This window comes from Aspergillus tanneri, assembly GCF_003426965.1.
Source record: "Aspergillus tanneri strain NIH1004 chromosome Unknown AapTan_1_pilon_pilon_pilon, whole genome shotgun sequence".
NCBI classification, from domain to species: Eukaryota; Fungi; Ascomycota; class Eurotiomycetes; order Eurotiales; family Aspergillaceae; genus Aspergillus; species Aspergillus tanneri.
Window position 1 is genome coordinate 3392826 of NW_022984628.1, and position 26409 is coordinate 3419234.

Here is a 26409-nt window from a genome sequence, read left to right on the forward strand (position 1 = left end):
GATTCTTGATCCACAGTATCATTAGCATCAGCGTTGTCATTGGGCGTAAGGAGTATCTGTGGCGTGTCGAGTGGATTTTGAGGGCAAGTCTCGTCATCAAGAGATTACAAAATCTGCATTATTTCATGATCGGATATTGGATCACTGCCAGAGGCAGGCGGCGAGAATGGGACTGTTGATCACAGTACTGCTGGTGAAGCCTACTGGGCATTATTAAGGAGGGCCGATGGCCCGGTGAAACACTCAGTTGAGGCTGGGTTATCAACATTTAAAGTAATAGAAGTTCATCTGATGTCTTGGTAGTGTCCGGGGCTAAATGTTTATCGCCTGTGTTGTTCTAAAGAGCCAAAATACTCCGAGAATAGGCTCCCATTTTGCCAGATAGCTCTTTGCGGGCATCCACTGTTTCAAGCAGCTTCGCCTCGATATCAAGCGAGGCAGTCCCCTTCTCTGTATCCATGTTAGCTAAGATAAAACTTTATGGTGTAGTATGCTTTGTATTCGTTAAAGGGTGGCTGGTATAATGGAGGATCCTAGAGACAGATAGGGAGTAATGTAGGTGGGAAAACGTGAGAGTAGGGAAAGTAAAATTAAAATGTGAAGGGATAAATAGGAGAAATTTAGGGATTAAAGATGAGAATAGATGTTCAGAGAAACAGGGAGAATGGAAACGTCTTGAAGGTAAGAAGGAAATATGATTGACCAATATGATAAGGGAAGGATACCAGGAACGATAGATGAATTGCTTCTGGAGGAGAAGAGTAGGGAGAAATGTGTAGAGGAGAGGAGGAGGAAGAGTAGGAAGAGCAGAAGGAGGAAGTAGTACAGGAGAGAAGAAGTAGGAGAGAGAAGGGGGAGATGGCTAGCGAGGTGGGCGAGCGAGTTGGGCGAGAGAGGTGGGAGGTGATAGAAGTAGATGGGAGAGAAGACGGGAGAAGCAAAGAGAGAAATATGACAGAGAAGCAGAAGAGAGAAAGAGCTGAAGAGAAAGGAAGGAGAGACGTATAGTGTGTTCGATAAAAATAAGAGCAAATTAGGACAAGGTGTATGTGAGTTATATCTGATAGCGAAGGAAGATGTGAGGTGAGATGGCGAGTATAATATAAGAAGGCCACTAGTGAAATGGGCTGAAGTGCATTTGCAACAAAGCATACTCAGGTGTACGACGAACTTGATAATGGCCAAGGGAGTTACAGAACCTATAAGGGTCAACTCCATCCAAAAGACAGGAGCTGCATGATACCCTTTTCATCTAACGATAACGCTGCAACATAGGACAACACTAAATAATTGAAAAGACCTATAAATAGTGTCTTAAGCATTAGTTACGCTCCTAAATGAGAAACCATAACATTCAGTTTCATTTTCATTTCATGTCGAGACCCTGACACACTAGCCCTACACCTGTTTATTAGTCTAAACATATGAGATATCAACGGCCAACAGTGATCTATTTCAACATATTTCGTCATTCATTAACATTTTGCTCCGCATTAATTCTGCTTCAATAAATGCTTATCGTCGCCTTTCCTGGCCTGGAGCCGGAAACACGAGCTCATCAGCAGCGCAGTTGGGATGCAAAACGTATACGGTCCGCTGCAATTGTTCCCCTTGGGTGCTGTCCTCTGCTGTGTCGATCAACCCTTCTCCACGAATAGGCATGAGAATGTTATCCTAATAAAGGAGTGATTAGTGGGACAGCCGAGCAAATGAAAGGCTTCTAGTACTAACCTTGACCATCCGTTTCAAGACCTTGGCCGCCAGGTCACGTTCACGCTTCAAATCCTCCTCATTGTTGAGCTCTGACTCAACTTGCTCAAGGTACCAAACAATTAGATCCTCCTGCTCCACACCCTCGCCTGATGCAACTTCATCTTCGTTGACACGTTGCACGACAAGATTCAGAATCTTCATGTATTTATCAAATGAGATCTTGGTCTTGGTGCGTGACTCCCTTGTTGGCTCCTCGTCAAGCATATCGCGCATAGGGCTGTCACCTTCTCGGTCACGATCTCCCATCTCTTGGTCCTCCGTTTGCTGAGTGGGCTCTTCATCGTCAACTTCAACATCGTCCTTCTCGACTGTAACGATACTTTGCCGCAGAAGGTCATATGCTTCACGCACAAAATTAGGTACAACCTCTTCCACACAGTTCGCTTTGGCGACTGCCTCGGAGAGACGAATCAAAGATTCAAGCTGGCGAACTGTGATCCGGTAAGATGAGCGGCCCATGCCGCCCTGAGCATCATTGGTACGAAGGTCTTTATATTTTTCAACAAGCAATGCTTTAGCATCCTCGGTGAATACAGGCCTGAAGGTACGGGCAAAGCGGATATACCGCTGTAGTTGCTCTGTGCTCAGTTCTGGCTCGACAGCTTTGTCGCGGTTCATATGCACGTTGACAATATGATCAGCAAGATTGCGATCTACGGTCTCATTGGGCTCATCCCGGATAACAAAGAACAAATCAAACCTGCTCATAATGGGAGCACTGAAGTTGAGATTGGCACGGAGTGGGACCTTGGGGTTATAACGGCCACCAATTGGGTTTGCAGCAGCGAGGATTGATGCTCGGGCATTAAGAGTAGTGTGGATGCCAGCCTTAGCAATTGAAATTGTCTGCTGTTCCATGGCTTCGTGAATGGCCACTTGGTCACTGATATCCATCTTATCAAACTCATCGATAGCACAAATGCCACCACCATTCTAAATAACGCTAAGTTAATAACTGGAGAGAGAAATTTGCAGTTAGATTATCACGTACAGCGAGCATTAGAGCACCAGCTTCGATGGTGAATTCGCCGGTTTCAGCATCTTTTACAACCGAGGCTGTCAAACCGGCAGCAGATGACGCTTTACCGCTTGTATAGACCGCCCGAGGGTGCAGGGAACAAATGTACCTAACAAAGTGTAAGATAAAACAAGAAAAATTGAACCGTTTAGGGCGATCGACTTACTTTAGAAATTGGCTCTTACTGGTCGAGGGATCACCAACAATACATATGTTGATATCACCACGGAGCTGCATGTTCTCTTGTTCTGTGGATTTGCTGACTCCGCCAATAAGCTGTAAAAGCAACCCTTTTTTGATTTGTCTGTGGCCGTAGATCATAGGCGCAATTGAGTCCACCAGGCGAGAATAGATGTAGTCGGAATGAACAAGCTTTTTCAAGTCGTCAACCTCATGGGGAGTCAGGCTCTGCAGAAGCGCCTCCTGGGCATTGTCCTCGTCCGCGTCGGGCTCCTTGGCTTGGTTCAAAGAAGCCAGGATATTCTGCGATTGGCCATTTAAGTGCTGGTTTGGTCGTTGGCCAGGAGTAGACATGTCCGGTGTGACCATACAAGCGAGGAAAGCAAGTCTGTAGGTCAAATCCTTAGCACCGAGAGCTTTAAGACCCGTAACTCCTCCCCCTCCGATATCTGCACTGCGAACACTGTCATCGCGAACAGCCTCCGGGCGCACACCAGGAAGTCCCAGTTGGCTGACATCCGGAATCACAATCAAAGTACCAGTGAAAATACACCGTTCCCCAGCCCTTGCACGATCAACCATTTCACCACGAAGTATCACATCCATTGTTCGTGGCATGCTACCGGTTGGAATTTCATGGGACGACTCTTGCAATTTTACTTTTTGCCAATCAACGAATGTGCTTTTTCCTATATCAAGTCTCCACCCCGAGCGGTTGCCACAGACGTTGTTAGGGCACTTTGAAGGCTCGGTATATTTGAAGGTTTGCTCTACATCAGGACACACTGTCTTGCACTGTTCACAAACAAAAGTCCCCAAAGACAACTCTGGTCGAATTTCTGACGTCCGTGTGATAGTACCAGATACTGAAAGCAATTTTCCAATTTGCGAGGTCCGTAGTTGACGAAGTCGAGAAACTAGGGGTAGGTTGTAAAAAGCCAGCGAGAATAATTTATCGCTCTGTTGGTGGCGTGTTTTCCTGCGAAGCCCCTTTTCTACTTCAAGACTTTCAGACACAGCCGCACTCGATGCAGCAGCCATCATAGATGAGCTGGCATCTGAGGTGGCAGCGTCAAGCTGACGATGAGATGTGAAATACTCCGGCTCGTATTTTGCAATTAGATTATGCAAGGCCTGGGTCAGGAAAGGTTGGAAGCGGTAATATTGGTTGGCGATTGCATCTGCCAGGATTTGATTATCCAGCGATGTCAGGTGTGTGAAATCCACATAGAGTGTTGAAAGCTCAAATTTTGCCATGCCATGAATTTGGGCGAGATAATACTTGTCGCTAAGCTTCGGTTCCGAAGAGGGCGGAGGCGCACTCCATGATAGATCCTCGACATAAGTTTCGAGCAATTCTTCGAAAGCCTGGCGAACTTTTTCACCTGCAACATCGACTAAAGGGGGCGGCCCTGGAAGGTAGGGATTTCGGAGCCGGCTTGTGGTCGACGCACTTGTCTCGGCAACCTGATCATCTGGAAAACCATGCATATCACTCATTGGGCCATTGCTCTCTGAGGGCAGCTGCGGTCGTGAACTTGGGAGTTGATCAGAATGGAGGCGATGGTCGCGAGGCCCAGTAGTCGAGCCCAGCTCAGACTGGAGCACAGCGTCAAAAAGAGACGACATGGTGCAAGACGTACGGCCAAATTACGGCCCTGAGGGACTGTAAAAATTGTTCAAGTGGAAATCTTGTAGTATACGGTACGCGAGGTCAGTCGGTAGGTCAAGTGGAAGATTGCATTGCCTTGACCGTCGTGGGCTGGCTAGTTTAGCGATGCTTGTATTTCTTTTCGGTGGGACGCGTAGGAAACGCGAACGCGTCGGGGAAATATTCCAGCGTGCCGACGCGTTAAGTGTTTTTGGAGCATCCCAGGCGCACGGAGCCTCGCTCGCGTGCCGGGATGTTCCTTGATGGCACATTCACACTAGCCAATTCAGGATAAAGGTCCTCGAGCCCTCTCGCCAACAGCCAAGCGGATCCTTTCCCAGGAAAGCGGTTTCGATGCCGCGGCCAATAGGAAGCTGTCAAGATTCCTCATTTGGGATCATAGCTCCCTACAGCCAATGACATCAGCCTTCAGCCTGGGATAAACTTTCGGAGTCAAATCGACGGAGCCTGTTAGCTGTTTGTGGCCCCCACTACATGCTGCCTCTGTCCCGAATAGTCAGAGTCGGGGTTATTGTGCTGTATAGAGAAGTGGTTATTTGTACGGAATAGATAAGCATGCTGTCCCCGACCATGTTTCAGACCACCTGCTACCTACCCGGCCCGAAGTTGGCATTTTGTCTCCAAGCCACGGCCCTGCGATGACTGCCATCAGGGCCCTTCTGCTACTCTCACTTCCGATATGTGCCCTAATGAACTTCTCCAATTAGCCAGTCAATTACCAGAGTTCTCCCTCATTTAGCAATGTCTGCGGGCAGTCATCCTTCTGATGTGTCACATCCGGCAGCGGCGTCTGAGGCCTCTTCACGACCCTCCGAACCATACGAGAGTGGGTGCATTGATCTCTGTCTGTTTCCCCGCTTGACGCATGGCATACTGACAGATCATTTGTGATTTACTAGGACGGTGGGGTAACGTTCACCAAACTCCTGTAAAAGTGAGAAGACGAAGTCAACCATCCATATCCGAAACCCAATCTTCGAAAAGTCAGCCATTCTATTTTGTCGACTCGAATTCCTCCTCCCGAGAAAAGCGAGCGCATGTTATGCGCCACCATGTGCAGGAGAAACGGAGGCAACGCAAGCATTCACACCCTCGACGAGACAGTGATAAAATCATTGGTCGATCTCTCCATTATTATCCGTGGCAGCGGAAGACGGTAGAAATAGACGATAATGAATTTGATTGCAATCGGGTTCTTGGGCCTCAGCAAATTCCAAATAGTACTCTAGAGGAAAACAATTCCTTGGTAAGTGACCATGATCTTCCCCATAGTTTTATGTTGGAGTCTATGTCCTTGTATTACCATGGGGGTTGTATCAACAGAGGGGTTCCTAAGTTTCTGATTCAGACTGCTGACTGCCTTCCTTGGTTGGTTTCAGACTCCCGCCGACTTTCCAATCTTGAGAACGACTTCTTATTCCATCGCCGACTCACGCTCTGTCGCACCTATCAGCTTACTCGACTCCTCCAGAAACGACCTTTTTGCCAGTTTGTCTGAATTCTGTTCTCATGGGGATGTTGAGTTGGCAGATTATTGGATGAACAAGTTGACGTACTGGTCGGGTCAGAATAAATATATAAAGAACCAGATTTTCCATGCAGCGATGAGCCATCCACTACCTTTTCAGGCTGTTATTCTTGGATACTGCGCTCGTTGGAAGCTCCAGCTGTATGGCCAGAAGTGGAGCAAAGAAGCACAATTCCATATGGAGCAAGCTGTAGCAGGCATTGAGAAAGCATTGAAAGGCTCCACAGCGATCAATGGTGATAGTCTAGCAATGGCTTTGACCGGGATGGCGCTACAGGAGGAGAGATTTGGCAGTAAAGAAAATGCGGGGAGATACGTGGACCAAGCTGTCCAAATCCTCCGCTCCCGAGCTGGATCCAGCAATGTTGTTGAAGTTTTCTTGCACTATGTGCGATACCTTATGATCCCTCCTCATAATTCTACAACTAGTGGAGAAGGCCAGCAATGGCTGGCTACATTTCTTCGCGGGGCAGAAGAACTCATGCTGGAGCACAGGACGAAGGCTTATCTGTCGGCTGTTCCTCAGCGCTATGCTGCATTCCAGATGGACGGTCCTCTCTTTCCGCTACTTTCCAGCGGGCCGCGTCCATCACAAATCCCTGAAGATTCACGGATATATGTTGTCTTGGGGGTACCAACCCACGAACTCACTCGCACAGCAGCTTTAATCTATATTACGAAAACGCTGTGGGATTTCCAGGACTCCCCGAGCAAAACCGGACGCTTCCTTGATCATTTGTGCAATATAGTCAAAAACCACGAGCTCGATAAATATCCGGCATGCGAGACTTTTCTGTGGCTGTTACTGGAGGAAGGATGTGATTGGGATATAAAAGACTCTGAACGAGGATGGTTCACTGGCGAGCTGCTGAAAATGCACAAACAGCTCCGACCGGACCTTCAATTTCATTTCAACGAAATCCTGTTTAGCCTTCTGATGCTAGTCCCTCCTATCAGAGGCATCGATATATTCGAAGAGGAGCAGTATTCTTCAATGCTCAAGACCTCGGAGATTTTTTAAAATACCCCGGGTATTATACCGGTTTTATAAACCAACAGTGCAGCATATGTTTCTTCCTTCTCACCCCCCTTTTCGGAGTGTGAAATTCATGGAAATATGATGACAGAAAGCGGTTTGCAGGCAACTGTAGTACAACACTCTGCCCTGTGTCGAGAATATACTTGTATATAGTACTGACAATATGGACTCGAAAAAAATCGAAGAGCTTGTTGAACTTTGAATATATATATATATATATGTCCAGGTCTATCTTCATCTTTTACTGCTGTAGATTCTTCGAAGCTGTTGCTGGCCAAAATTGTGTTCCGATACCGAGACCCGTATACGGGTTACTGCTTACTGCAGCCCCTACCGAGCAAAACACTACGGACGCCAAGACCATTTGCCTTTCTCGTTCTAGTCAATTCCGCTCTGAGGTCGCGAGCACAGGGGCTCATCCTAACCAGGTTTCAGTTGAGCTGAAAGTGGGGCTTCGGCTGATAGCGGGTCACTAACTCCTTTTGGCAATCATATGACCATTTCAAACTCGTAGAGAGTGGATTGTTAAATGCTGCACTATTCAAATTTTTTTCTTCCCTAAACTTCCGATAAGTAGTTTTACATATTCTCCACCATGACAGAACTAAATCCCTGGTATTATACAGCAGAACAACATCAAGCCGTTATTGATCAAGAAAATTCACGAACACCGGATGAAACTTTGGTAATCCTAACGTGAGGACCAGCTAACGGATTGCTTAGTTATTGTCAATATTGTGGAGGTTTCAGGAGCCCAGAAATTGGACCAACCAGATCTGGGGGCCTTAGCGCCGTGTTGTGCACGGACCATCTCAGTCCTTTCTACATGATCTCAAAATTAGATGTCACATCTGCATCTACTTATATTTAATAGGCTGTATGACTCACGTACAGGTTACTCGATGACTTGACTCAGCTAGTGTTTCACCTGGTTCGTGAAAAAAGTACAATGTCTGGATCGTTCATGTCCTCTGCATTATGACTGCGTGTGCCTGGTGGCAATCCCAACGTCCAATTATAGCTGTATGTGATGGTTTGGTTGTCTCTGCGCTAGTAGAGATAAAACCACTTGACCATATAAAAAGGTACAAGACGACTGATATCTAGCGCCCTATATAGGAGCGAAGGCCATGCCTGAGCAACACATTGGGTTCAACCCTTGACAGAGCTACAGCACTCCAAGTACCGCTATTTCTGGAGGTTCTAAGGGAATTCTGATCATTTCCGAGCAGCCTTATGCCGTATCTCACGATGCTTAAGCCCAGTTCGCTCTCGATGTGATCCCAGGGCTGACAGTTGCGCACATTTACGGCAAACTCAAGGAGCATAGATATCGCAAATACGAATTCGATGCAAATGTGGTTGGGTGTAGATGTTGGACTTCGAGCCAGATAGATCTGCTACACCAACTCTGATTAGTTACAAATATGTCGCAGATATCTGCCGCGAAAGGCAGGATTCTTAAGCTTTGGCCAGATCAGACGCCACTTCCTCTTGACCAAGGCGCCTACTACTTGTAAAGGTAGCCGATGAAAGTGTATTTACACTTTTTATAAATTTTACTTTAACTTGTTTTAGCTTCCTTAGTATAGCTTGTTTTTTTGTTTATTGTTTCTTTTTATTGAGTTTCATGGCTCTTCTGTAAAGGGCTGGAGCCCATTTGACCTCTCGTGTTCAGGATTCGAGTTCTCTGCCGCCCCTCACCGCCTGTAGATAGTATAGCTCCGACCTCGCGTCGCTCTGTTTACGAGTTCTTCAAGCGATGTTTTCGTCAAAATGCAATCCAGTTGTTGACCCAGTCTCGTGCCGTGACATCTCGGGCCAATGTCCCTATTATCCCTATTATCCCTATTGTCCCTATTGTCCCTATTGCCCCTATTTCCCCTATTGACCCTACGACACCTTTTGGCACTGTTGGCACTTTGGCCCATTGGCCCTCGATCTGTGTCACGTGACTTCCCACCTTGTTTGTTTACCACTCATTTTCCTCTTCCTTTCTTCCCTTCTTCAACGATTCCTTCTTGTACATAACCTATCTTATAGGTTCTACGGGTTCAGCCCTTGACATCTTCGACCTGTTGTTCACAGCTAACTTATAGTTGTTGGCATTAACTATGCCGTATTGTATTTTCAATTGTTTCTATTGGATTGATCTATTAATTACTTGTCAAGGTGTCTTTCTCAACATTTATACATTTAGAGGTATTACTTTAAGGTAAAATTAACAGTGGGAGCTAGGATTGCATGGAAGTTGCCGGATGTAAAAAGCGATATAATCTTTGGTTTAATTGCGGTACTTCCTTTTTGCAGTCACAATTGTTGTTCGTTGAAACTGAGCCTTTTGTCAGGGCCTAGGTCGAACCCTGCCTGAGGCACCAAATTTGCTTTCATTCACTGTTGATCCCACAACGTAGAGATTTCCCACATTTCCTGTACAATAGAATTCTTTCTTCCTTCCTTCTCTACGTTTGATGTTTCGTTAGATCGCCATCTTAGATAGAATCCATCCATTTTACCAAGGTGTATAGGATCATCACAAGATGCTGAGGCAGAAAAGACTTCAGATAGTGTACTAGGAAGGCCTCTAGAGGACCATCTGTTTGAATTTCAAATATGGAATTCAACTTCATGTGGGGCGGTCCGGTTCTGGGGGGGGCCATCTTATGGGGTTTAGAATAAAAATAAAAGAGACAAAACGGCCTTTAATTTGGAGGACCTGAAGAAAATCACTGGATATCCGCTGTTGAACACTGTTGGCCAACTGGAAGAACTATAAAAAACAAATATTCGTTCTGTATTCTATGGTTGGCCTTCTGTTTTTACATCCTTCTAGTCCCCGTCAAACTATGCATCCCTTCGCCTAACAACCAGCAATTATATTTACTGTATATTAAAATAAAAAAATTGATATGAGAGAATTAATATGCTATGTAGCCAGATTGAATTCCCCCTATTAACTCGGATCCGCGTTCGACCTGTTAATATAGAGTTAGTCTTTGTTTGGATATCAATTGCTGTAGCCTCGAGGAACTAAAAGATCTAATTGTTCTTGCCTTTGAAGCTTACGGCTGAGCTTGAAGTTTCGTATAACATAGAGAGCTGATATAATTTTTTAGAAGGCTAGTATTATTAAATTTTGGGAAACCCTACTTTCCATGGCAGTCGGGAGAGTCCCAGGCATATATTGTACGTGACTTGTATTTGTTCTGGGATAAAATATTTAGTAAGTATAGTTATGATAGCTGCTCTTGCACAGATCCTAACTGGTTTATCTGAAGGTGAAATGGCTTGAGTTACGGCAGTAGTAAAAACTATAATCGAAACACGAATCTTTTGCACTTCTCATTGGACACCTGCAGATGAAGAATAAACAATGAAGATGCAAGTTAAGGGTGAAAAGTAGCTGGCTAATTTTTATAGCTCCGTGCTAGAATTTGGAATAATTAATCTGGCCAGTCAAATATAGACTGGCTGTGTAACTGTGAGTGGGTAAGGAATAAATTCTGCAAAGCTGCAGATTTGCTGTTGTAACTCGCTGCCTACGGGAAGAAGAACAGTCTCTACAGGAAAGTCGTGATGATACAACAAGACCTACCAAAACATGAGTATCATAGGTTATTAGGTCGGTAAAACAAAATATAACTTTAAAGGAGCGTAGGATTCAGCTGGGGACTAACAAAAAACCATTGACAACAATTGCACATCATAAACAGAAACGACTGAAGTTATGCATCAACTGAAAAATATCACCAAAACGTAAGCAGACTAACAATTGCTCTTCCAGCCCTCCTAAGGTACCACACCAGACCCCTTTGTGGACACCCTTGAGCGAGACTGAGGACTGAACTAGCTAGTGCATGGATTGCTGCCGATACCCTGATCAGTGGTCTCTCTTTATCCCTAATGCTAATGTTAGTATTAAGACCCTTGGTGAAAAAGAAAAAACAGATCACATACCAAGAAAGAATCACGAAACCCTCCACAGTACAAGCAAGACCCAAGACGTGCGAAAGTTTACCATACATTCCTCCGCGATGGTATGACCTTGCATAGGACTGGAGACATTGCAGCATCTCACAACTTGCCCGGCTCCCGTCGTCGCCGTCATCGAGTTTGTCGAGACCTCGGTAGGTACATTGGAGAACTTCGTTTGCTTCCCTCTGGCTAACTCTCATCGCTGAGGATGAAGCTGCAAGGAAGACAACGACAGGAAGAGAGACCTTCATTATGGTAGTTTAGCCTCGGCGAGTTTAATGAGGATCTGTTTCAATTCTGCATTCCACAAGATATTATCCAGCCAGAGGTCCTGGTGGATGACATCAAGAGAACGTATTTCGGCCGCCAAATCATGTAATAGTTATGGGGAGCCGATAATCTCATCAGTAGCCCGTGTTTTGTCTCCCTTTTCAACATCCTGTACAGCCCTATATTATCCCGTAATTTATTCACGCACATTGGTGCCTTAGGCAATCGCCTAATAAGAAGACAACATTCAGCTTATTGCACTTCTAGGCTTTGACTTTAAGCTGCTACAATCTCAAACCTGTTCCAGAATACAGGCGCTTATCTACTTCATCTGCAAGCTCCGATGGAAATCAGGTAACACCCACTTGACCATCCACTCTGACTGTAAGACCATGTCGGCTGTTGGTCGTTCTTCTGGTCGAAATACTAACATTCGACGCATCAAATCTAGAATGGCAGCTGTTTCCACCATGTCAAACTCGTTCGCCCTAAGTTTCCGTCGATACTTCTGTACCCCTTCCTCAAATGCCTTGTCAATCGGTGGCCACACATAGCGGCCCTCCTTTGGGCGACCATTATCATCGAAAAATTGACTCCGCTCTGCCCACCGCTCCCACCAGTTTAGGGGCATGGGCCCCAACGCATCGATGTGTTGGGATACCACCTCATCCGCAGTGGCGAATTCGCTGCTGAAAATGGCCTTCATGCCAAGAATCTCCCAGATCGTAGTGGCTAGGCTCCAAATGTCTGCTGAATATGAGAGAGGGGCCTGAGGTTCAAACCTGGCCTCCGGCGGTCGCTTTGCTAGTGGTGTGTGGCAATCTTCCCCCCGACGAACTTCCAAGTCTGGGGCAAATGCCTCGCCAAAGTCACTCAGAAGCACGTGCGCGTCGGACAGTAAGAATTCTTCTGCATCTTTTCCAAGATAAAGTGGCAACACTGCACTAGCTGGGGCATTCGGTGGAAGCGGTTTCCCATCACGTTGTGTAACAGGAACTGTCTCGGGCTCCCCATATTTTTCATATAGCTGCTCAACTGACAGGTGATCGAAACTTGATGGGAGTTTAACCAAGACATTCCGGAGATGGATATCTACAAAGACACTTGAATATTAGCTAAGTTTACCCAGACCATTGATTATTTTGATATCTTATAACAAACCTCCATGGGCATAACCTCTTGAATGCATATAAGCAATAGCTAGCGTAAGGCCTCCGGATAGTGCCCGCGCAACTTCAAGAGGAAACAAATGACTAAACGATACTTCTCTGAGATTACATCTCGCAGGTGTCATTGTGTAGCATAGATGTGTTCCGTTGGGGCCGTTCAACTTAAATTCATCCAAGGGTAGTGGAATTGAACTGTGCCCTGGATATGCGGGAGAAGCCGATGGTAGTGACGCAGAAAGGGCTCGGAGAATATTAGGCTCGTGCATAGCTGAGTCTGATACGCCGACTTTAACAGCAACATAGCGCTCTAAACAAGTGTCCCGAGCAAGCCAAACTGTCGAATAGCCTCCGAAACCTAGCTTGTCCACTATGCGATATCTCGAGTGAAGGATATCACCAATCATAATAGGATGATAGCCCCCGGGTTTGTATTTTTCAAGTGATTCCGCACCATCTATCCAGTTGTATTTAAAGGGATGGTTCCTTGTATCTTCTTCAACGGGGGACTCTTCAATGGGGAACATTGCTATCGATGAATACAATGTGGAGCTCGGCCGTGTGAACAGTCCAAACCCAAGCTTCCAAGATCGGCAGCTGGGTGGACAGCATGACAATGAAGTTAATAGTTTAAGTAACCTAGATGGTGAAAAAGAAGAGATACCTGGAGCAGCTACTTTGAAGCAGCGCGCCATGATAAGCAATGGCGGAGGTAGTATTTAATGCCATCTTGCCCTCCCAAAAAAGACGGCGGAATCGCCCAAACTGATTCGGGCAAGTGCCCCACCCGACCCACCGACCAACCGCCAACTTTAAATTCTATACTTAGATCCTAGCCGCCCAGAATTGCCGCCATATCACGATCAGAACTTTATGTAGCCAATGAGCTATATTAAGACGTGGCATTCAAGCTAAATTATGCGTCGGCCTAATTGCCGCTGTCTCTAGCCATACAGATACTTGACTGCTTGTGTAGCATCACGATGAATGGTCAGGTCCTCATCACAAACAGCGCCAAATGAAGAGAGTCTATTAGATCAGCATGCAGGATTATAGCTCCTTTCCTGATTCTAGATTATCAAAATTAAGCTAGACTAAATAAAATTGTGCTCAACGGTCAGGAGAAATCGGCGCGGGAGGGGGTGTAAGACAAATTTATCTAACCCCTTGCCTGGGTATAGATGTCGCTGACCGTCGCAGACGATATTTATTGGCGCATCAACCGCGAACTTGCATTACTGTAGTGCTGCGTGCTGATTGGATACGTTGCGTAAAGTGATTTTACTTTTTATCTTCTTTGCATCTATGGAAGGCCTGTGCGCCCTCCTAGCGGCGGGGCTTCCAGTATGAAATGACTGACATACGGTCATTCGAAGATCCAATAAAGATAGGACTCAGCGTGATCCCTGTAGTCAGATATAACCTGGTTATCAGCGTGGAGAACTCAACTGATATCTGATCCTGTAGGGAGTCAGGGGTGGCAGACGGTAGGCTATTTTACCGGTGAATAAATATCCTCATTCCCTCCACGAAAGCTTTTTGTGGATACATCTGATTCCCTGATACTAAAGCCTAATGGCTTTTCAGATAATAGTCCTACCTAACCAAATTTGACTGTCACGTTATTTCCTTTGCAATGTTCAGGGAGAACTCGATGGATGGAACAGCATCAGGCAGCATTTAGGATTATGCTACAAACTATAACATCGTAATATATGACTTGATAAGATTGTGCCTTTTCAATAGCAAGCTGACTCTGCTTTTGCAGCACAAAAATGCAAGAAACAAACACTGCGACAAGGAATTCCCCTGCCATCAAAATCAATGTTCCCTTTCCTAGCTATTATTTCTGTTCGGGTAGGTGCGAGTAAGCGATGGGCTATCCACATATTCTTCGAGTAGGTCCTCTGCCGGCCAAACAACCTTTCCAGATCTCCTTCCACCCCGAGGAGTTTTGTCCTGTTGCTCCGGAGTATGTGTTGCCTCCTTCAGGACAAAATTCTCTTTTCCACTGGTGTATCCATGTGTTGCCACATGAAATTCTCGCTCCACTTGGTTGTCGGTCTTGAAGGCGAAGGTGCCATGCCAGCCTTTGGGGTCTTTGGCATGCTTGCCCTCGATAGTAGTTGTGTCGCGCACGTCGGAACTAATTCACAATCCTCTTAGTAATTAGAAATGCATACATTGTGGGCTTGTGGGAACCACAGGAATGAGACTATGTGCTCAATCATATGCAGCAGCTTGACCAGGACTTACCAAATGAGAATTGCCTTAAGAGCCAGCATTTGATCTCGGGCAGTCGCATAGGCCAGAGCTACAAGTGCCTTTTTCCGGTCTGGACTGATAGTGTTGCCAGCATAGAAAAGTATTTGACAAAGTTTATTCCACCTCTAGCAGTAGCCATCGCTCTAAAGTAGAAGAATAAGTCTCGGAAAGCACACTTCTGCTTTAGCTAGAGCTTAAATGTTTTAGACTAGATTCAAACAATTGACGGAGGGGGTCATCTTAGTCTTATATATAGCCTGTACTTGTAAAGCAGTAGGGACGTGATACAGCCACACCACTGTCGCTCCTCCGTATAGGGCTCTATATGGCTTATACAACTACTTAGATAACTATTCTGATAGTTTTAATAAGAGCCTTATTATTCCAGAAGTCAGGTTGTTGGTCATATACCAGAGGAGGTTGATTAAACTAATAATTCTACCAATACTACAGATATTAATTCTACTAATACTATAGATGTTCTACCACCTCCACCTATCAATCGTTCTTTTGCCTCTGAAAAGGAAGGATTGGATTTCCTCCACAAATTTACCCAATATAAGATTACTGGAGGAGGCAACTTGCAGTGGTTTTTAAGAATAGAGATAATTAGAGATAGAGAGACAGAATCTATATGGCTAAGTTAGTTTTTTAATATAGAGAAGATCGCTAACCTTGTCAATTCAAAACCTTCAGATACCGTAAGCATGGCGATGCTGTGACAGCCAAAGCCTCAGTTTAGCACGACGGCAATATTAAAGTGCGCTGCCTATAATATAATATAAGTGGTGTTTACAGAAATCGAATTAATAAGTAAAAATATAAGCAGCAGAAATGCTGTCGCTTAGTTATTTTTTATGCAGTCCTTCGCCGTTCAGAATTATTAGCCTGGTATTTGGAAATTAGTATCCCAAATTATAATCATACATTATCACCGGCTCACACGCATCCAACATTGAGCTATTTAATGTTTGAAAAGCATACAGATACTATCAAGCATCAGCTTGCAGCAGGTACTTAGCCCGGGTAGTAGTAGTAGTAGAATTCATTGACCTGTCCTAGCTTATATATGAATGTCGCCATGCAGGATCGTGCTGACGCAGTCAGCGCTGAGAAAGGCCGCGCCTGGCGGCTGGCCACCACTGAGTTCGTGGGACCCAGAAAGAAATGGCGCTTAAACAAACAAAATCGAAAAGCTTGGAAGAGTATCCCTGCTTCCCCCGCATGCTTCTACCGGGCATCCCCTCACTCCATGACCACCGGCCTCCCCCAACGCCGTCTGCGTATCTCCGTACCGTTGACTGGTCTGCTCGACGGCCGCAGGCGACCTGGTCCTGTGTCCGCTGATATGAGTTCGCTTCAGGCAGCAGCCCAATGTCCTTGTTGGCTATCTTGCGCTGACCGAGTCATCCTGCGCTTGGTTTGTAACCCCTGTCGCTGCAGAATCTACTGCTTTAAACTGCCCGAGCAGGCCTGTTTTTATCATAAAATCCGCCACTGCCACGCTTGCCTTTGTCCCCTGTATCACCGATTTGTAGCCCTCCATCCAGACATCGGCACAGCCTTTCCTTCAGAGCTCCTGTCGTAGGTCCATACGTAGGTCGGTCAGAATTGAACACACCATAAACAAATGTTTAGGCGTTTGGTCATCAAGATCGCAACCGCAGCGCCGATTCGCGCACGTTGATACGGCTGAGATATCTGTTAAGTTCAATCCTCCCCGTACGCAACTGCATAAGCACTGAGCTGGTTGCCTTTCGGAGACTTCCCAGTACCGCAGGACGCCCTTCTCTGGCGCGTTAATCAGGCGCTTAGTCGGTCGTCCTGTCCTTGTCCGTTGCCATGCCTTGGCCCACTTGGCCTTTGACTCCGCCCTGATCCTCCGCTTATCCGCCGATTGAAGCATGACCAGTTGTTGTCCTCGTAAGGGTCCTCGTTGCGCTGCCTGCTTGACAAGCCGGTCGGTTGCCTCGTTCCCAGACACGCCCTGGTGAGCCGGGATCCACCGCAGTGTCACCCGGATGCCTTGCTCTTCGCACCAACGGAGCAGCTACAAGCATCCCCGTAGGATCTCCTGTCCAGAGACTAGCCGAGGTCGCCTGAGCGCTTTCAGGGCTTCCTGGCTGTCAGAAAATATCTGCACCCCGTTACGGATGTAACTCCTCCATCGCTGCATCCCGTGACACCGTTTCACTATTTCCAGCCCCATCTGGACACCCCGTAGCTCTGCTGCGTATACCGTGGTCGTAGTTTCTGGGCCAAGATGGTCAGTCGTTTGGGTCTGGCTCCACTGCTGCGGCGCTAACTTTGCCCCTATAGCCACTACCGTCGATAAAAACCGACAGCGGCTTGTTAGTTTGCTGCAGTATTTGGTCATGACTCTTTCTTGCCTCGGCGCAGTCCTCGATCACCACGTCCGGAGGTGCACGCCACGGTTCCATGATATACGCCTTCTTCGTTTCCCATCTCCCCTTCACCTTTGGTGGCGGCTTGAGACACCCGCCCCGCTTACCGGCGTGTGCCTCTATTGGCGTCCACCCACTAAACTTCTTCTCCTCCCCGTCATGGGCACCTTTATACTACGGTATTGCGTTTTCAGCCCAGGTAGTTATTAATACTACAAGATAAAAAAGATATTTATTCTTCCACGCGATGTTTACAACTTACAGCAAAGACTCTATTATAAGTTTTTTAATAAATAAACCCCAATTCAGACTCTTCTAAGTTCTAACCACTCTTCCTAAAGAGGGAGGGTGGCTTTTTAACTATATAACGGACTCGGACCACCAACTTACTGGATTATTCTGCATGCATAAAAGTTGCCTTGATCTCCTGCAAATGAATTCCTTTCTTTTAATTATGGATTATGGATTGCACTTACAAGACGAACAAGTATAAGATGCAGATGTTGGATATTGATGGTATTACCTCTACTGGAGCAACATTTTATATGGATTTGTTTTTATTTATACCAAGAAGCCGTGGTATAATTTTGCTTTACCTTGCCTATTAAAAGTTTACCGTCAACTAGGCTTACTGCTCCACGTACGATCCTTACTGACAAGGAGAAAGCATTAATCAATGCATGTGAGAATACATTTCCAACTACAGACACAATGATCTGTATATGGCATGTAAATAAAAATATTATACTAAGGCGCGGCCTTTTCTGTGCAAGGACTTGCTGGCTAGCCTAAGCACTGCACCGGATCCAAGGGATAAAGAGTCCATGGCTGCATTGTACATGTGAGTTTAAGGCCTTTCCACCCGGCTACAATGGCAATGACCTACAGACAATCAGCGGCCGTTACTTCTTTAGCCAGTGCAGAAAGGGGGTTAATTTCTCACATCTTGTACCTTAACAGTTATGTCTTTGCTTAATCCTGATACCGTCTCCTGCTTGAACACGAGATGCCACCACTTTCAGAATAACATAAGCAAGCTCTTGTATCTAATCCTGTGCAGTATTAACTATTTTTACTATATGAGATATTGCACTGCCAGCCAAAAAATCCATACAGGAACTAGACCATTTTATTAAAATCCGAAATTTATTGCCAGTACTGCACCGGTTCACGGCCGATGTGCTAACAATACCTGCCAGGGACCTACTAATTAGTTTCCAGCAGAGCCTACGGATTAGGAGGGTTACCTGTTCTAGTACGCGTGGGTCTTATCTAATTTTTCCAGGGTACTGTCGTTCTACCGCTTCTGTCGCAGCTGAGGTTTATTTAAGCTCTCTGGTGGAGGTAGCTGGCCCTTATTGTTGATAGAATTATTATTTAAATCTTTGTTGTTATCCCAGTCATCACTGTCAAGCTCTATGTCGCTGTTGAATCACTGCTAGATCCATTGTCTAAAAAGATCTCGCTGATGTTGGAGCTGGCGTCACTCTCGCTCTTGTTGTCAGGTCTGAACTGTCGGGAACAAGGCGCCGTAATCGAGAGGACATACTGGCAACTGGCGGCGAAATGGAGATCTGGAGTGAAAAATAAAGGGTGTGAGGATAACAGAGCTCTCGTGGATAAGGTCAGTTAGGAAGGACAAGAGGTATTGCGAGAGATGCTGGAAGGATAAAGGATGGGCAGGAAAGGACACGGTCGGTATAATAGGACTTAGAACTAGAAAGAACATAATAGTTGACGGGGGAGCCATTTTTGGCCCCCCTCCGCAGCGTGAGCGTCTAGGTAGGTGATGTTAAACATGAGCAACAAGTTGAACCAACGTTAGGAACCAAAAAGCGTGGTCCTGCAGGGAAGCCCGGCCATGGGAATTGGCTCGCGTGATGCCAAGACAGATGTTGGTTATCAAGACTCGTAAAACGGCGTCATGTATGGCCTTTTTTGGCCGCCTGCTAGGTGACTGTCACTTCGTTAAATGGAGCAGTAGTTAACGAGGGTAGTGGGCCACCTTGGAAGAAGGTCCTACTGCACTATAGTTATTGCAATTTAGTTAGCTATATCATTATCAAGTGGCCTACTAGGTTTAATAGCTAGTATTGAATTTCTAAATCCAATATTAAAGGCATTGGTTGTATCTTCGATTTTGTGAGCGTGGTTGAATTCATGGCGGTGGCAGCGAGGCTTGATGGCAGATTACGTTGGCACTTTCCGAGCTGCCTTTCTTAGGGAACTGGCAGGATACCATATCAAGTCTTTATTATGGCAAGCCTATAACACTCGGTATTAAATTTTCCAATTATTATTCTTCTTCTTCCATGTTATAGAGTATTTTTCAGCGCTTGAGACTATGCGTGCTCTACTTGCCACTTCTGGGCACAAGATTTCAAACTCGCAGGTAGCAAACAGCTATTTTGGCAATAGGGGGTTACTTAGGCAGGTTTCCTCCCTAAGTAAGAAGGTGGCAGTAGTGAGTGTATGAAGACAATTTGTATAGGAAAAGGTCTTGACATAAAACGAAGCAGGAGATACAGGGAGTGCATGTGGTATGTTGATAAATGCACGGCTTGATCGAACTATGACTTATGGTTGGCTTGGAGTCTAAAGGCGGCGGCGACTCACAGTGCGGAAAGGCCACAGTTTTCAAGTCAAAAGCCACGCACAACCGTGGCCATTCCGTCGTCACCCATAGCTACGTATTACTGCAAAACAACATCGAATGAGTGGCGTAGCTGAAGGGGCAATTTCTGTGGCTGAGTTGTGGCTGGAGACAGTTCACCATCGTATGATTGGATCAGCGCTCGAGATGACCATTACGTTCCCAGTCTGTGGAAATCCGCTAGTCCAGAATAGTCCCCGGTACATAGTAACCGAAGGCCAGAAAATTGCAGGGGAGCAAACGTAATATGGACTCTTGTGCTGTTTAAGATCCAGGGTTCTACGGAGTACGTAGTCGTACATCTGACGTTTTCAATTGCCCATGTATGGCTAGGAGTGTTTTTGATCTGGCTAGTCTACAAGTATTAGGTAGGAACTTTTATATGCCCAAATACGTCCTTCGTGACATCTACTCCCTACTCAGGTAGTATTCCCCTATTAACCACACAGAATACCCAGTATGCTGAGTTTTTGGGAAACTAAACCTCAATGGTCAGTATTTGCAAGACTATAATGTTAACAACCTCTAGCTGTTTCGCAACCGCGCCGCTGCTTCAGCTCAGTGCCAAAATTTCCTGGCACCTGATCTTAAGAGAGGCGCTTTACCCAATATGGTAATTCTGTCTCCACTTAAGTACCTCGTTACCAGAAAGGTACTAGCATACCAAGGTTGCAGGCCTGGATTTGCCACTGATCAAAGGTACCAATCATGTACCTATCCACCTTACGACGCTAGGCCGATCTATTGCAGCTAGTACAAAGTAAGGAGAAACAGCGACTCGACCTGCTCTGGCACGATTCTCATTCCACCGAATCACCCAATAAATATTGTCATTTTCCAGCCACTATTTCTATGCTCCCAGTGGTGTTATCTCTCTATTGTGCTACTTGCCAAGAAAGCTGATGGAACAGTTACCATGAATCATTGATTACGATGATGACGAAATTGATCCAGTGCTGAACTTATTAGCTAGGCTGTTAGTCAATAGATCGCCGACCCATAAAGTTAAAACAAAGTTGAAAGGGGACCAGGATTCTCGTAGGTCGGCCTCTTCGTCATCGCATTCCCGGGGACCCAAAGCTCCCAGCTTAGATCCATATTTGGCCCATCTCTGGACACGCTTTTGACTCGCTCTGATCCTCGGCTGGTGCCCATCGACATTTATTTCCACCCCGCTATCTACACTAGCCGATAGCCTTCCTTCACGATAGTCCTGTTGCAGCAAAGGCAGAGAGTTTTTTTTTTTTTTTTTTTTTTTTTAATCCCACGGGACCATTTTCTCCTATCCATTCATTTTTGAGAGCAAATACTCCGGCGTATGTACAGTTCACTCTTGGCGCCTAAGGTTTTTGGGTTTGGCGTGGACTGCAGGAAAAAAAGAAAAAAGAAAAAAGAAAGAAAAAAAGACAAATACCCACACACGAGCTGTCCCTCTCTCTCTTAAAGCTTTGTGTTTGGGTGCCTTGGGACATTTACTCGTTGCCAGTTTGCCTCTCTTATCAGCTCTGAGGTCTGTTCATTACTCGCGCTCATTTTAATAACACTTTATTCTTTTTGAATTAATCCCTTCCCTCTCGTTTCACAGTATTCGCTTTTTCTGTCGTGTTATTGCCCTTGGACAACATACAGCACCAGTACTACGCATTGCGGCCTGGATCTTCTGTCGCGGATTCCACGTGACGTTACTCATTCCCAACCGATTTCGTGGACGGCACAGTAAGGCGAACCTCTGAAGACATTGCAAGAAAACTGTAGGAATTGAGACACGAACAATATGACAATATATGATGCTGGCCTGACAGGCCTTCATCAAATAATCCGTCGCGATGTAAGCCTTCTACTTTACCTTGTTCCCTGTTGTGCTTGGCGTGCTTTAGAAGGGCTTGTCTTACGCTTGGTAGGGGGAAAATCCTCAAGCAACTTCTAACTCGGCCTCTGGACTAGTCGTCACCTTGGTTCCGGCCTTGGTGGCGGCTGTCATCATGGTCACGGTCTTCGTGCTTCTGCGGCGTAGCGAGCGCCGAATGTACATGCCACGAACGTACCTGGGTGTTTTGCGACCCGAGGAGCGAACCCCTCCATCCTCAGTTGGCCTATTCAATTGGATTAAGGAGATGTACAACTTGCCTGACGAATATGTGTTGCAACATCACTCCATGGATGCCTATCTCTTGCTTCGTTTCCTAAAGATGGTATCGATGATCTGCTTCGTGGGCGTGCTGATGACTTTCCCTATCCTATTTCCAATCAATGGCACTGGCGGCGCAGGGAACAAGCAATTGGACCTGCTAACTATGTCTAATATCGCCGAAGACAAATTCGCGCGCTACTTCGCTCATGCTTTCATTGCATGGCTCTTTGTTGGTAGGTGCCTTCCTCGAATTTCGTTGGAGAATTGCAGTACATCAGCTCCAATGATCTGACTAATCTACCCTAGGGTTTGTCTTTTTTACTGTCACCCGCGAAAGCATCTTTTATATCAATTTACGACAAGCATATGCGCTTTCGCCGGCGTACGCCAACCGAATCTCCTCGCGGACCGTACTGTTTACAGCAGTCACCGAAGAATATCTTAATGTCGACAAGATCCGCCGGATGTTCGGTACTGCAAAGGTGCAGAATGTCTGGCTCGCTACAGATACCAGCGACTTAGAAGAAAAAGTCGAGGAACGTGACAAAGCTGCCATGAAGCTGGAGGGTGCGGAAACGAAGCTCATCATGCTTGCGAATGGTGCTCGTCTTAAAGCTTTGAAGAAACATAACGTCGAAGACGGGCCCATTGTGCCTGAGAATATTGGAGAATATACGGACGACGAGTCCGGCTCTGTTGCCGCTCAATGGATAAAGCCTACTGACAGACCTACGCATAGACTCAAGATACTTATCGGGAAGAAAGTTGATACTATCAACTGGGCGAGATCGGAGATTGAGCGGCTCAATCCTGAAATTGAAGAGCTTCAGGCTAAACACCGCGCTGGCGATGCGAAACTAGTGTCTTCGGTTTTTGTTGAATTCTATCACCAGGCAGATGCTCAAGCTGCCTTCCAGTCTGGTACGCCTTTCCTCTTTCGTAGTATTCCCCTTTTTTAACTACAAATGATACCATTAAACTTCCGAATTGCAGTCATTCTAACAAGCGTTCTCAGTGGCCCACAACCTACCTTTGCATATGGCACCCCGGTATATTGGCCTGGAACCTACGCAGGTTATCTGGTCCAATCTGCGTATTATGTCGTGGGAGCGAGTTATCCGTTCCATTGCGGTCATTGCCTTCGTCACTGCTTTGATTGTCTTCTGGGCAATTCCCACAGCTGTTGTCGGCGCCATATCAAATATTAACTTCTTGACGAACAAGGTGCCTTTTCTTCGGTTCATCAACAATTGCCCAGACTGGCTTAAAGGTGCCATTACTTCCCTTCTTCCCGTTGTTTTGATGTCAGTACTCATGGCTTTGTTGCCGATTGTCCTTAGATGTAAGTTGTGTTATCCTAATCTTGTGAACTAATCTTGTGTTTGGAGGGTTTGCTCATGTTCATTCTTGATAGTTGCGGCAAAGCTTCGTGGCGCACCTAGCCTAGCTGCTGTCGAGCTTACCACACAAAACTTCTATTTCACATTTCAAGTAGTCCAAGTATTTCTTGTTGTCACCCTTACATCGTCCGCCAGTAGTGTCGTCACACAGATTATTCAACAACCTCAGAAGGCTGCCGAGTTACTAGCGAACAATCTTCCGCGTGCCTCCAACTTTTACATCACCTATATTCTCTTACAAGGGTTGTCGTTCAGTTCTGGTGCACTGCTTCAAATCTCTGGGTTGATTATGGGCAAGATCATGGGCAAATTCATGGACAATACTCCTCGCAAGATGTACACCCGCTGGTCCACACTTGCAGGACTGGGATGGGGGACTGTATATCCTGCTTTCACCTTGCTGGTGGTTATCGGTAAGCTATTCAACACCCACCTGTCTTTACTGGCACTGACGGCCATGATTTCGGGATACAGCTATCGCATACTCTTGTATCGCCCCATTGGTGTTGGCTTTTGCGACTATTGGTCTGTATCTGTTTTATTTCGCCTATCGCTACAACATGCTTTATGTGTCCAATGCAGATATTGATACGCAAGGAAAGGCATACATCCGTGCGCTTCAGCATATTACTGTCGGCTGCTATCTTCTAATAGTCTGCTTGATTGGATTGTTCGCTATTGGAACAGCCAGCGCAAGAATTGCACTGGGCCCTCTGATCCTTATGATCATTTTACTCGTTTTCATTGTCCTATATCATGTCTCACTCAACAGCGCGCTCGACCCTCTCATCAATTTCCTCCCAAAGAACTTGGAGGTAGAGGAGGAAGCTCTTCTTTCTCATGAAAAAGCTGTACTCAGCAAAGCCTCTGGCGAACATTCCGACGGAGTGGGTGCCAGCGCTTCCGGGCAGAATGAGCCTGAACATGGTACTGAAAATGTCGATTCTGAGAGAGGGTTCGCTGGCACGGCTCCCCAAGATATCAAGCCGAATTTCCTTGTCAAATTCTTTCGCCCTGGCAAGTATAGTGGGTATACGCAGCTGCGCCGTTGGGTACCAGATGCCCATAATCCAATCACCTACTCCCCTGAGGTCGAAAGCCAGGCATACTTCCATCCATCCATCAGTGCCCAGGCACCGCTGCTCTGGATTCCTCGCGATGAAATGGGAGTGAGCAAACAGGAGGTCAGGCACACAATGCGAGTAATTCCCATAACGGATGAAGATGCGTGGTTGGATGAGAAAAACCATATTCATTGGGACATGGACAAGGGTGTTCCCCCTATCTATGAGGATAAGATACACTATTAATATAGCGATTCCCCTTGTCATTTCCTCACTTCTTACATTCTCCTTGGCAATGTCAAAACCGGCCTGTGTGGGAAGAAATCGTTGGATTTCGAAGTGACGGAACTCTTTTTGTATGATACCCGGGTGATGGCGGTATAATGTCTCAACAATACGCGCTATATGGTCTAATAATATTACTTCGTATATAGTATATTGGCCCGCGCAACATTGGTCAGCTAGCTGGTGGCGACGCCTTAATATTTAGTTTGGATAAAATCTCATGTTTGTAAATTGGAGATCCTATTCAGGTGTCTTCCTTTTCGTGATTGCTGAAAATCAATTAGAAAGATTTAGTAAGGCTTAACTATATATACTATCACTCTCCGAACGATCAATTACTTGCTTAATCCAAGTTGTTGACAATGACGAACAGATATTAGGTAAGCATTTGATAAAGGCAGAAATAGTTAGTAGGCGGTGAAGGCATCATTAGTGTATCGTTATCCCGTCATTGGCAGTTTTATCATTTCTATTCTATTCCGCAAGTTCTCTTAGATATAAATTGTAGCAGTGCTATCCAAACCATGGAACCGAGTGGAAAAAGAAAGTTCGAGTCGGCCACCGATAGCGCTAACACACCCGATAAACGACATAGGGTAATTGGACCTTCTCTACCACCACCATCATTCACATCAGAAGCACCAGCGCAACAGAGTGACTCCGACGAGGACAGCAGTGACGATGATTTTGGACCAAGCTTGCCCCCTCCCGAAGGCACAGTACTTGAGTCAACAGCCCAGGTGTCCGTCCACAATGCAACTCCCGGCTCATCAGCGGAGACGGAACCCGCTGCTAACAATCAGTCCCGACGAGACGAGTGGATGCTGTTACCCCCAGATGACTCAAGTTGGGCATCAAGGGTAGATCCTACTAAGTTAAGGAATCGAAAGTTCCAGAGTGGGAGGCCCGGATCAAGTCGTCCTACCGGGGGAGTAGATGCTTCGTGGACTGAAACGCCCGAGCAAAAAATGAGGCGTCTGCAGGATGAAGTGATGGGTGTTTCTACTGCCCCTGCTGCGGCTGGTAAGCAGGATGATGGGACGTCCAGAAAGAACCAGGCTATGCAGGAGAGAATAGAAAAGTACAATGTTCGTTGGCTTGACCTTATCGTTGGTTTTGTTTTTCATATTTGTGCGGGTCAGATTCTTACCGAGTTTAGGAGGCGAGACGAAAAGAGACTGCTGCTGAAGAAGCATCGTGGAAGGATAAGAAGAAAGAGGAAGAAGAAGACGACCCTAGCAAGCGGGCTTTTGATAAGGAGAAGGATATGGCTCTCGGCTCGAGGATAACTGCCTCGCAACGTCGGGAGATAATCAATAAGGCTTCTGATTTTGGGTCTCGATTTAGTAAAGGGAAGTATCTTTAATGTTGGATCAAGCAGATGGTTTGGTCTCGTTTAGAGGGATTGTTTATATCAAAAGTATTCGATATGCGAGTGACTCATTCTACTTGGGCAGTGGTGAAATATCCTGTAATTATAATGGTTTGATTTATATTTTTCTCGATATCCTGGCACTTTGCGCTAAAGATTGGATGTTTTTTGATGCTGTGAAATTGTCAGTCACAACAGTATATACTGGAGGCT

General features: G+C 46.0%; 8 protein-coding genes across 8 annotated transcripts; 4 read left to right on the forward strand and 4 right to left on the reverse strand.

Moving 5' to 3' along the window:
• Positions 1 to 1515: 1515 nt before the first annotated feature.
• MCM6 (MCM DNA helicase complex subunit MCM6) lies at positions 1516 to 4600 on the reverse strand (the record flags this gene model as incomplete). The annotated part of the gene is made up of 4 exons (XM_033567786.1): positions 1516 to 1674; positions 1732 to 2706; positions 2765 to 2900; positions 2958 to 4600. The coding sequence occupies 4 exons, from the start codon at positions 4598 to 4600 to the stop codon at positions 1516 to 1518; spliced, it is 2913 nt and encodes a 970-aa protein (XP_033429781.1).
• A 1647-nt stretch (positions 4601 to 6247) lies between these two features.
• Positions 6248 to 7192, forward strand: ATNIH1004_003107 (uncharacterized protein; the record flags this gene model as incomplete). The annotated part of the gene is made up of 1 exon (XM_033567787.1): positions 6248 to 7192. One exon carries the CDS (start codon positions 6248 to 6250, stop codon positions 7190 to 7192), a length of 945 nt encoding a protein of 314 aa, XP_033429782.1.
• Positions 7193 to 11777: 4585 nt separating this feature from the next.
• ATNIH1004_003108 (uncharacterized protein) lies at positions 11778 to 13148 on the reverse strand (the record flags this gene model as incomplete). Its single annotated transcript, XM_033567788.1, has 2 exons — positions 11778 to 12547; positions 12617 to 13148. 2 exons carry the CDS (start codon positions 13146 to 13148, stop codon positions 11778 to 11780), a joined length of 1302 nt encoding a protein of 433 aa, XP_033429783.1.
• Positions 13149 to 14457: 1309 nt separating this feature from the next.
• ATNIH1004_003109 (uncharacterized protein) lies at positions 14458 to 15595 on the reverse strand (the record flags this gene model as incomplete). Its single annotated transcript, XM_033567789.1, has 3 exons — positions 14458 to 14767; positions 14878 to 14961; positions 15561 to 15595. 3 exons carry the CDS (start codon positions 15593 to 15595, stop codon positions 14458 to 14460), a joined length of 429 nt encoding a protein of 142 aa, XP_033429784.1.
• A 372-nt stretch (positions 15596 to 15967) lies between these two features.
• ATNIH1004_003110 (uncharacterized protein) lies at positions 15968 to 16424 on the forward strand (the record flags this gene model as incomplete). Its single annotated transcript, XM_033567790.1, has 2 exons — positions 15968 to 16238; positions 16330 to 16424. The coding sequence occupies 2 exons, from the start codon at positions 15968 to 15970 to the stop codon at positions 16422 to 16424; spliced, it is 366 nt and encodes a 121-aa protein (XP_033429785.1).
• A 111-nt stretch (positions 16425 to 16535) lies between these two features.
• ATNIH1004_003111 (uncharacterized protein) lies at positions 16536 to 17327 on the reverse strand (the record flags this gene model as incomplete). The annotated part of the gene is made up of 5 exons (XM_033567791.1): positions 16536 to 16578; positions 16629 to 16873; positions 16926 to 17005; positions 17038 to 17139; positions 17213 to 17327. The coding sequence occupies 5 exons, from the start codon at positions 17325 to 17327 to the stop codon at positions 16536 to 16538; spliced, it is 585 nt and encodes a 194-aa protein (XP_033429786.1).
• Positions 17328 to 21926: 4599 nt separating this feature from the next.
• Positions 21927 to 24785, forward strand: ATNIH1004_003112 (putative DUF221 domain protein; the record flags this gene model as incomplete). The annotated part of the gene is made up of 5 exons (XM_033567792.1): positions 21927 to 22308; positions 22382 to 22996; positions 23091 to 23417; positions 23490 to 23888; positions 23950 to 24785. 5 exons carry the CDS (start codon positions 21927 to 21929, stop codon positions 24783 to 24785), a joined length of 2559 nt encoding a protein of 852 aa, XP_033429787.1.
• Positions 24786 to 25348: 563 nt separating this feature from the next.
• Positions 25349 to 26190, forward strand: ATNIH1004_003113 (GPALPP motifs-containing protein 1; the record flags this gene model as incomplete). Its single annotated transcript, XM_033567793.1, has 2 exons — positions 25349 to 25933; positions 25984 to 26190. 2 exons carry the CDS (start codon positions 25349 to 25351, stop codon positions 26188 to 26190), a joined length of 792 nt encoding a protein of 263 aa, XP_033429788.1.
• Positions 26191 to 26409: the final 219 nt, after the last annotated feature.